At 29.8% G+C, this 11,442-nt stretch overlaps 1 protein-coding gene across 4 annotated transcripts in view; it reads right to left on the bottom strand.

Annotated features, from left to right (window-relative positions):
- Nucleotides 1–313: 313 nt before the first annotated feature.
- The window catches only part of LOC129980857 (endothelin-converting enzyme homolog), a 145,352-nt gene continuing 134,223 nt past the window's right edge, over nt 314–11,442 (bottom strand). For all 4 annotated transcript variants that reach the window (XM_056091286.1, XM_056091285.1, XM_056091287.1 and 1 more), the window contains 5 exons: nt 11,287–11,411; nt 8,781–8,846; nt 8,527–8,699; nt 5,257–5,400; nt 314–4,373 (listed from right to left, as the gene is read on the bottom strand). In XM_056091286.1, the coding sequence (XP_055947261.1) occupies nt 5,301–5,400; nt 8,527–8,699; nt 8,781–8,846; nt 11,287–11,411 (464 nt within the window). In that variant the 3' untranslated portion in view covers nt 314–4,373; nt 5,257–5,300. The remainder of the gene's footprint in view (nt 4,374–5,256; nt 5,401–8,526; nt 8,700–8,780; nt 8,847–11,286; nt 11,412–11,442) is intronic.

Raw genomic sequence — 11,442 nt, 5'->3', positions numbered from 1 at the left:
ATCCTTCTTTGAGCAGTTTCACCAATACTCATCATTTGCAACTCAGATGCTTCTTTTTATTATATTTTTTATTTGTTTTACTGTTTTGTAAAATAAAGATGTAGTCGACAAAATTTATTTTCATCCGAGTGTTTAACTCTCTCATTAGACAATAGGTAAATGTTATGAAAGAAATATTTATTTATTTTTTTTAAATTACAGATTTGCGTTTACCTTAGGTAAGCAGCTAGATATAATCCATCATTCCATATAACTTCACGAAGAAGGTTAATAAGAGCATGTATGTCAAATATAAGTACACGAAACTGTTACATTCACAAACAACACTTTATTACATTGACATATATACAATATAAAGCCTTTTTTCCTTGAACGGGAGATCATACAGTATGTATTTTTGTGAATGATTTTTCATAAAATTCCGTATAATTTTTTGCATAAAATTACATATAACGACGCTTGATACTTTACAATCATGTTTGGTTGTAAAAGCATCGAATAAACTATAATTTAAAATTCAGTTTCTTTAAGCTCGTATAGCATAGTTATCTATTGATTTTATTTCCTTCACTAAAAGTTACAAAACAAAATCAAAGAGAATTCTAAATGTATATCGTAAGGACTAAATTATAAATTTCAAATTGGGTATTCTTCGTTAGAATAATAAAAAGAATTAAGAACATAAATATTATGTGCATCACAACAGCCATGTGCACATTGTAGATATAATAAATATATTTCAAAATGTTTAAATAGAGATATTAGAGACTAGATATAGATGTACTATAAAACAATATAAGTTATAATATCATTCAAAGCACAATATTTTTTATTAAAAAACGATATATTGATGTCATTAATTTCAGCAACACATATATACATGGACAGAATCAATATAATGAAAACAAATTGACAAATTTCAATTTAACAATATGAGTCAATATTACCAGAGGACTGATAACCTTCAGTAGAATAACAAACATTTAAATTACTGGCTACTTGTCACAAATATCTAAATTACATGAATCAAATGAAAATAACCAGAAATGAAATGAATTAAAAAAAAATTGTAATGCAATATTTAAGACGGGACAAAAGTCTATATTACTTTAACACAAGCACAAGGAGCTATCTGAAAATCAATCGACTAAATATTTACTTTTAAGACTGATGCATAGTACCTTGTCTTTGAAATAAAAGTGCAGCACTTCCATTCCCTTCTGTTCAATTCTTCAAAATATTATAAAAGTTCTTTTAAAATTATGTATAGATACTTGGTCCACATTTATCAATGATATAAAATAAACATATTATTGAACTCCATTATAAAGCTGATTTTTTTATACATTTGTTCTAAATTTTATATTAAGGTATTTTGTAATTTGCATATGAAATTATTTGTATTGTTTCTCTTATTTTTTTTTGCATGAATTGTTAAATGAATTGGGTATTAGTAATTTGAGATAGAATAGTTTTAAGACTGATGAATATCATTTTTTCTTTAGTGAATCTTTTTCTTTCCTTAGTATTGCTTCATTTCTCATATGGAAATTAAATTGTTGGATATTTTTAGCATAATATAATGCATAAATATCACAAACAAAATTGTATATTTTAGAATTTATCCAAGAGCATTTATTTACACTTGATAAACTTCATATTGGAATGTCCGTATAGACCGTCTGTGCAACTAAGATATCTAGTAAAACAATAAGTCGACCCATTTGCATAACGCAATTTAAGATTCCTGATTTCAACTGTGCCTTTTTTTTTTTTTTTTGGCAAAAGTGTATTTATTAAACATATATTTATCATTAGTTCTATTCATATCAATAAGAAATTAATAAAAAACGAAGAAAATGGTTTTCTTAAAAAAATTTTGGTAGATAATTATGAAATATATTTCAATTTTCAATTATTAAGTGATATGTTAAAGTTATCATTAATATTATAAAATGTTAATTTATTGTCGATCATTAATTTATTGTTTCTTCCCATTTCTTTCGTAATAGACAATATTTTTGATATATATACATTATAAATGCTGTTTTAATGTTTCATCCTTTAATGAAAATGCAATAATATTCTTTGCTATGTAGATATTATTATCTATAACAATCATTCGAAGTTCATAGCTTCGAAGGGCAGATAAAATCTGATTAATTTAAAAAAAAACTTAACTAGAATATTCTTAAAGGCATAAATTATCTTTTTTATGTTAAATCTCATTTTTCGAGAGGAGAGACATTTTTAAAGGTCTAAATAGGGGCTTGTTTTACTTTTCCAAGCTCAGGACCCTTTTACCATTATTAAAAATATTTATTTATTTATTTTTGCCAATTCCCCTCTTAGAAAAATAAATTTGTTCCAATGTTAGCTCATATACATATGAAATAAATATTTATGACTTATAATTTTTTTAAAAGGAAGATAAAAATGTCTTGAAATTTCGATTCGGTATATATTTGTAACCAATTTATTGAAGTGAAATTACACGCATGATGTTATTTCTGAATTTTGGAGGAACAAATGATGGAATAGTTTTTAACGCAAGATATGTTATGATATTCCATGTATTATGTAAGTAATGTCAGATAGAATTTTGTAATATACATCACTTTGAAAATGTTTTGAAAAGTAACAATTTTTAATTAAAAAAATTCATTTATTTTCGATTTTTAATTTATGGTGATAATTACGACTGAAATAGCTATTGTAAAAGTCTGAAAAAAGTTATTTTAGATTCAATGTTTCTACTTGAAGTTGCGAGCCATAGTTTATGAAATCCTTTTCTAAGTAGGGTATCTATTAGGTTATGAAAAAAAAATTCACCTAACGAGTAAAATACTGATATAAGTATATACATTCATTTGCCCAAAAAATTACTATTTTTGTAAAATCTTTGGTAACATCCAAAACTAACACCATTTCATTCAATATAAGCACTTCTTTTCTTATAATCAAGCTTATGAAGCTTGATACTTCGCATGTTAAATTTAATATTTAAATAGTGAAAAGCAGTGTGGTAGAATTACACAGGTCAGCCAAAGTCTGAGGTAAAGCTATTCAATCCCTATTACATTTGCGAAAATTCCGTCTTCGGTATAACGTTTCTAAGAATAGAGCTTGCGAATTCTAAATTATTCATTAATTCTAATTATTCATTAATTTTGATTGTGATAGTTTTCACATTTAAATTTATTCCCTATCAATTTTTCTCCGAAAAGAAAGCAACTTAATATGCATATTAATATGGAATATGTTTAATACGGTGATCATTTCGAAAATCTATTTCGTTTTTAACTATTTCGAGATTTTAAACAAAGCAAACATTTTATGGCAACATTTTTTCCCTTCTTTTTTCAAACAATAGAAATTTTTCGTAAAGGAACTTAAAATCCAAGACTAGAATATATAAATGATTTAAAATGCTTTTCTTTTAAAAGATTATTAGAATTGTGCATGAAAGTAAGGTAATAAAAGAGTTAAGAAAATTTTGCTTATTTTAATTAGCTGCCCAACAAAAATGATTAAGAAGCTACTTTACAGGTAATAAATCTTATATTCTGTTCCAAATAATTGGTTAACAATTTATGTTGAAACTTTATTTCAAGCAGATTTTTGGAAATATTGGCTTGCATAATAAGGTCAAAGTATTTTTTTAAAAAAAAATCTCTTTTCATTAAAATCTCACGAATTTAAATAAACCCCAGATAAAAAAAATGTGAAATTTCGCAAACCTGTGTTATTCGGCTTGACATGAAGTATATAAAATACATTTTTAAGTGGTTTAATATAATCCATTGCCAAAAATATAAATATATCAATATATATAGTAAACTCTACTTTGAGCCATCTATGACAAAACACATTGCTATGGGATATGCAGATTACAATATAACACAACATCACTTATATTACAACAACATTGATAACATCTGAAGAAACACTTAATAATGGATGTATGTTGAAAGCCATAGTGACAGATGAGTTACACAGAACGATTAAATATGGACCCTTATGATGTAATCGCATACTTACAATAAAATACTCAAAAACATAAACATTATTCAACAAATATAGCCATAAAAATAAATAATAACGAAATCATTATGCTACGGGGTCTTCTTTGGTAATTGCAAAAAACTGAAGAAATTGCAGATGACAGAACTGAAATCACTCTTCAACAGATTAGGTAACTTATCCAAGGAAATGTGCTTCTCATAAGAATGGCAGTTTTCAATGTTTTTTAAATTCACTTGAGAGATCGAGGAGCTTCATTTCAGCGAATTTACAATTCAAGGAAAGGAAAAAGTTTCCGAATAACAGGCCACGAATTCCTTGGATAAGATATTGGCATTCTTTTTTCCGATCTATTAAAAAAGAAATTGCAATTTTTAAACTATAGAGCTATAATTTAAAAAGAAAATAATTATGAATCATAAATGGCATGCATCGGCTTCGTTTTTAAAAAATTAATATAAAATATATTTAATTTATTTTAATGTGCGTTATGTAAACTGATTCCATTAATTTTTCAATATATTAATTTTGATAAAAAGCGTAATTGAAATAAAATTGTAATTACTTTTCCTCCATTCCTTACATTTATTTATGGAGATATTGAAAAATTCTGAGGGAAAAAAAATGAATTTAAAGTTAAATCTATATAAAATTGAAAATTCGTTTGCTTATTTGAACCTAATAGAGTTCGTCATCCCTGGACGGATTGGAAACAAATTTGACACATAGCGTCTAGAAGGATTAACTGCACTATTAAAAAGTCTCTACGATTCTTTAAATGGGGATTTCATTATGCACTTGTAATAGTTAAACACTTTTAATATTATTGCAATGTCTTTAATTGCTTGATCTAATTTTGCCCCATATTTTACCACATTTAAAATTTTTAATGCACGCAGTTGATATATCATTGCTTTTTTAAATACTTGTTTTTTGCTTGAATTCACTGAACGTAATTTTATTTTAGTTTATAAGTTTGTTAATTTTTATTGGATTATTATGTGCCATATAACGAAATTAAAATTGTTGTTTATCCGAAAGCTTTAAGGTAGTTATTAAGTAACAATTATTATCTAAAAACTCTTTAGGAATGGAATATAAGAATTCGAAAACTGTTAGAAATAAAAGAGTTTTGCTTTTTCTTACAAACAAATAAGCGCAGGCGAAGTCACGTTATTTGTATATGGCTAGTATTTAATGTTTTTACAAAATGAATATCAGCAACTTTCTTACCCTCTGGAAATACTCTTTTCCTATATTAATTTGTGATGTCCATCTCACCACACTTCGCACTTAGTAGCAGGATTCATGGCACTTTTGGCTGGACACTTAAATTCTCTAGCGAAATCCACAGAATTGGATAATGTACCTATAACCCTGCCAAATGGTACAAAGGAAGCAGATATGAATAGAAAGTATTTATTATAATTTTAGCTTTAAAAGATATCTGATTGCGTATATTTCTCAACAAATTACACAGATTCCTTAAATAAACAGATTAAATATGTTTGATGGAATTTATTCTATAGAATTTTTCTCCTTTTAACAATTATAATAATACCATTTAACAGTTTATTAATATTATAATATTAGCCACCTTTGACGACCAGCTAGTTTTCTGGGATAAATGAAATAAAACAAAAATTAAGAAATAGATGCCAAATAGAAAGTTTAATAAAACGGGAAAAATAGGCTTAACCGTCGCCAAAACGGTAATTCCTGCGACTTAATTATGGAAACGAATGATTAAATCTTCCATAACTCTATCTCGCAAAAATGGCTTACGTACTATCTTAAAATAGAAAAATGGTTATATTTTTAATAAAAGGTATTTTATTTCCATGCGTTTAAAAAATTATTTTTAACAATTTTTAAAAAATTTAATTTGATATTCAATCTCTAAAATGTTTTTACTGTTAAAATAAAATTCAAGCTACTTTCATTCTCCCATCAAAACATTCAATCACGTGCTTCTGCCAATGTTTAAATTAAGATGTAAAAATTGCTTTTTTAGGACATTCATTCCGAAACGATTGTCTTTTTATTTCGCAATATATACATTTTTTTTTTTATTTGCAGCCACAATACTTTTTAGCAGTTTGATTCAATTCAATTCATGTTTTCCAACTGTACCCTCTGACAAGGTGCAGTCACAAAAAATGCATTCCCTATTAATCGATTATTGCCTAAAAACTAAACAATCTGGTGCCCAAAAGCGACTCATATGATATAAATTCCTGGTAATTTTATCGACGGAAAAAATGTTAATGGCGAAGTATAATTCAACAGAGAAAAATATCTCTCCTCACAACATTTCGATCTTCACCAAATCTTCTCGATAATGCTCGTCCAAAAATGACTATCAAATACAGTACACTCTCGAGTACCCGACCTAATGTGATGGAAAGGCTGGCCGGATAACAAGAAAACTGGATAAACTACAGTTCTATGAACGCCCACCAATATCAGAAAACGAAGGTTTTTATTTTTTACCACTGTGATAATACGTATTTTCTCACTTTCTATTGAGTATTAAGTCCTCCATTTATATCAAGCCCAGTAGAATGTGAACTGGGTCCGGTGAATCATAGAAGCAGTTGCCGGTTTTTGCTGTTACACCACAGTCTAGTCTCTGTACAATACGTCATTTCTCCTCCATAGTCACCACAACTTTTTTTTGGTTATCACCCATTTTGAAATCTTCACTGTGGTACAATTAAAAAATCATTAAGCACACCCCAAGTATAATTTACGAATACTGTATGTACTGTGCAGTTATATTCAAGAACAGCGGCAACAATTGACTGACGAAACAATGAACACCGAGCAGAACGCTGCCCATTTCTTGTCACAACTTGTATATTTTGCACACGACACATAGGAGGATCGTAGCAGATTCCCGCTTCCGGTGCCTTGCCATTTCCTCATTTAAGAAGACAAAAGAAAACTAGACCCGATAGTACGGAAGCTGAATGAAACTGTCTTGGAACTTCTACCTCTCATAATAAATATTGGATTGCAATGTGTAATTAAACAATAAACTTTAACAATGATTTATTATTAGATTAACGAATGACTGATGCTTAAAATGCCATTTAATGAATATTACTGAAATATTTTCTATTTGTGCAAATTAAAATGTTTAATTAATTTAAAGAAATGATGCATTTTTATATCAATATTTTTATATTTAGCTAATGATGTGGGAATATGTAAGTATGCGCACATTTTTCTTTTTTTAAGAATGTAATGATTTATTTAATGTTTATTGCATTAGCATTCGTGAAATCATCGTAAAAATCTCTGAAACTAAGCTTGTCTTTTTCATAAATAAATTATTGTGTTTGACTTTTCTAGTTAAATTTCTGCAGTATCGAAATCAGATTCAGTGGAAGCCAATGATTCAGATTCTAGCGGTGATTTACAGAACATTTCTATTTTACAATTTGGGAGAATTGATCTTGTACTGTAATTCATCTTTAGCGGTTGGTTTGCGATTATAGGCGCATGGGCCATATTTGGCCATGCTGTGCCAAGCAAATATTAAAATATAAAAACAGAGTTTAAAATACAAATGCTCATGATGATAAATAGGTTTACTAAAATCAAAAAAGCAAATATAGGGTGTTCATTAATTATTGTCGGGGTTTCCATACCTCATAACTTTCGAATAAAAAATATTACGCAAAAATCGATTACGTATTCGTAAATTACAACTCAAAGAATTTTATTAATGATATTAAAGTGTAAAGCTTGCACAGTTTGCACTTTGTAGGCATTCAGCTGAAGGCGATTATGTATTCGTAAATTCGCTGAACAAATTTTGACTTTTGATAATCGTGCGGGTTCTCCGAGCCCCATATTCTACATTTATGTTTATTCACTTTTTCTGATACGTGAAAAGTGGATTCGTCATTGAAGAACCATTTCCGAAGGAAATTTTCATCATCCTCAATTCGAGTCAAAATTTGTTCAGCGAATTTACGAATACATAATCGCCTTCAGCTGAATGCCTACAAAGTGCAAACTGTGCAAGCTTTACACTTTAATATCATTAATAAAATTCTTTGAGTTGTAATTTACGAATACGTAATCGATTTTTGCGTAATATTTTTTATTCGAAAGTTATGAGGTACGGAAACCGCGACAATAATTAATGAACACCCTGTAGATCGAAATCGAAACGAATATAATAAAATAACACATTAAGGACCGCAAAGAAATCTGTAAGTCATACGTTTTTGGGTAAATTTGTACGTTCTAAAGTCATTATAATTTTGTTATTTCTGAAGCAATAACAAAGGGGACTCGCAACACGAGAAACTCGTGATCCGTCCGTAACAGATGGGGCGCGATAACACGAGAAAACTCGTGAGTGGCCCTTCATTTGATAATATACAAACGATATCATCTTTAGTGTATTTATGTCGTTTGTTTACGTTGAAAAAGGATAAAACTGTTAGGATTGTTTTTAATCAGGATGTTAACAAACGCAGTGTTTACCTATATTTAGCCGGACTGTGAGGATCATTCAACACTTGTAAATGCATTGCTTCTGGTGTGCTGGTGGAGCACCACACTTGGGCAAATCCTATGAAGAACAGCTGATTATTCGACAGAGGAACTGCGGGTAATGGAAGTTCTTTTGGGTGTTGCTTCACCCAGTCTTGATAGGCCTGGGAAGGGAATGGTTTGAGGTACAGCAGAGAATATTTTTTGACTTAACGAAGAATGATACATTTTGGGTCTTTACTTACATGAAACGCTGCTTTTAAACCTCCGTTATCAGCTATGTTTTCTCCGAGAGTCTGTTTTCCATTCAGCTGAAAAATGAAATGCTATCATTTTAGAATATTCAAATATAAATAAAGAAGAAAAAGGAAATGGACTCTCTAGCGCAGATTTCGGGTTTTGCAAATCTAATATTAAACGCAGAAAATGTGAACCTCTGTACTAACTTAAAAACTTCATATATTTATGTGTCTATTGATGTTCTTCAAAGGAGACTTTCGACGGACTCGGGCTATCCTATTTGGCATAGACATACTTTGGAGTGTGGGGACATATATCTTAGACATGTTTTACTAATTAGTTACAAATGAAATGACATTTTACAGTTTTTCTGCTATAATTTTTAAAAATACAGGATGGCATAAAAATAACTTTTACAATTTGGAGGCATTTTCTCCTATTCGTATACAAATTAGAAAAAAATAGAGTGATAAACTGCGCAAAAAAATTGAGTGACAAAAATGATTGATAATAGAGATTTTGGCGCTAATCGGACGAAAATGAGCCAAAAATTATAATGAACATAAGAAAAATAGATTATGAAAATTTTTATTAAAGCTCGAATGATAAAAAAGTGCACGTACACTATTGAATGTCATAAGTATGTAATGGAAAATAATATTTCATTCATCGACGTCAAGATTCCATTACCCGTGTGCACCCTTTCTAATTCTTCCCTAAAATGGCATGTGTGATTTCTGGAACTTTTTTTTTATTGCTTTCATTGTTTATATTAAATAATGCTTAAATTATATACTCCAATGTAGCATAAAAGAGTGAGGGAATCAATCTTCCTGACAACGTTTCCTTCTTATTTTGGGAATAAAGGTAATTCAATATCTTTGGCATACTCGTAGTTTAAAAAAAACAACTCATCCTGACTCTTGTTGTTGCCAAAAAATCTATGGGACAGCAATCTTAATTTGTAACTGGATACATGAATTTCCTCACATGGTCTGAAACAGGGAGTCAAAATGACTTCATTGTTATTTTTCTTTTTTGTCTTTTGTAAACAACACTAGAATTTATTTTGGGAACACAATACATTCTGGAAATCATGCAGTTACCAAAAATATTAATATTAAAATCGCTAAATGTTATAATATTAAACGGAAAAAACTTAACAATCTTTTAATGAGCATTTACTTCGTTTAGATATTACGGAATGACACTCATGTTAATAATTGTTAGAATTTAACAAATAAAAATGAAGAATACAATATTTAAAAATGTTATTTTAAGAATATTTGTTTATTCTTTTTGTATCATTCAACTTAAACGCAATTTCAAAGGCATGGAATTTTAGCGGTTATTGAGATGCGCGAGATAGAACCTGTGGTCCGCTGTCCAGTAACATGACCACGATACAAAAGCAATTGCTCGTGCAGCGCAGCTGTTAACTGGCTTATAAGCTATAACCACAGACTCTCCCTTCAGTGAGACGAACAATATGCCTGTTGAGTGGCGATGTATTAGCTGTTGATTCTAATGCGCCTGTACCCGTTTGAGAAGCGCCAAGCGTTATGGCGAGCGTGTGTGGTTGCTGATGCTGTTGTTGCGTCAAGTGAGTCTGACGACTTTTTTGCGGGTAGATGGCGCCACAACAGCTGTACGAAGTTTGAAGGTTCATCGCCCGAGGTCACCAATGTAGCGAATTGTGATGAGCGAGGATAGAACCTGGGACCTTGTGGTTCGCAGTCCAGTAACATTACCACGATATAAAAGCAATTGTTCGTGCAGCGTAGCTGTTAACTGGCTTATAAGCTATCACCACAGAGTCAATGACTCCATACAAAATAATAAAAAAACTTTGATAAAGAATAACTCGGTTATAGTCACGTGTTTACACTTAGACTTTTACCAACATACTGCTAAACGAATAACTTGAAGGTACTCATGAGATGATTGTACTCAAGGGCAAAATACCACGTGATAATCAGAGCTAGTGATCAAAGTGGAGTCATTTTGACTCTCGTCTCCAGTTACGGGTTAAAAAGTCTGCAAACATGAACTGTGTCCGATGTACATACTACCAAGTTAATCTGTGCTAGAATAATAGTTTCTAAAGGCTGTATTGACTTATTGATAGTTTTTTATTCATAAATCATACTGATTTTTAATTGTTATAGATAACAGTCGTTTTTCTTCATTTTTCATTTAAAGAAATGTTAAATCCTTAATTGAAAAAACTTAGAAATATCCAAAGACTTGATAATATTCGATTTTATCCAAATTAACTTTATGAAACGTCAATTATTTTCAATAAACGCACATTAAAATAGGGTGAAAAAAAATGGGTCATTAATATTATTTATTATAATGAATGCTAAGTCAAAATAGCAACAAGGAAAACTGTACTTGATAGTTTTGGAGGAACAATTCATAAGTAATTTGAGGACTCCAAATAACAAGAAACGATACGAATGGCCCCAAGAAATATTGCTAGGTATGAGAATTTCTAAAAATGCTCACATTTTCGCCATATGCTTCGTAAGAAGAGTACTGATCGACAAAGCATTGAGCTCGCTCTCGGAAGCTCTCGATCGTCGAATTTTTCCACCACTGATGAAGGTTCCCGAATTTGTCGTACTCTCTACCTGCAATACAAAATATTAGAGAAAATTTTAT

This window comes from Argiope bruennichi, chromosome 8 (assembly GCF_947563725.1).
Source record: "Argiope bruennichi chromosome 8, qqArgBrue1.1, whole genome shotgun sequence".
Lineage (NCBI taxonomy): Eukaryota > Metazoa > Arthropoda > Arachnida > Araneae > Araneidae > Argiope > Argiope bruennichi.
This window is presented reverse-complemented; position numbering and strand designations above follow the sequence as displayed.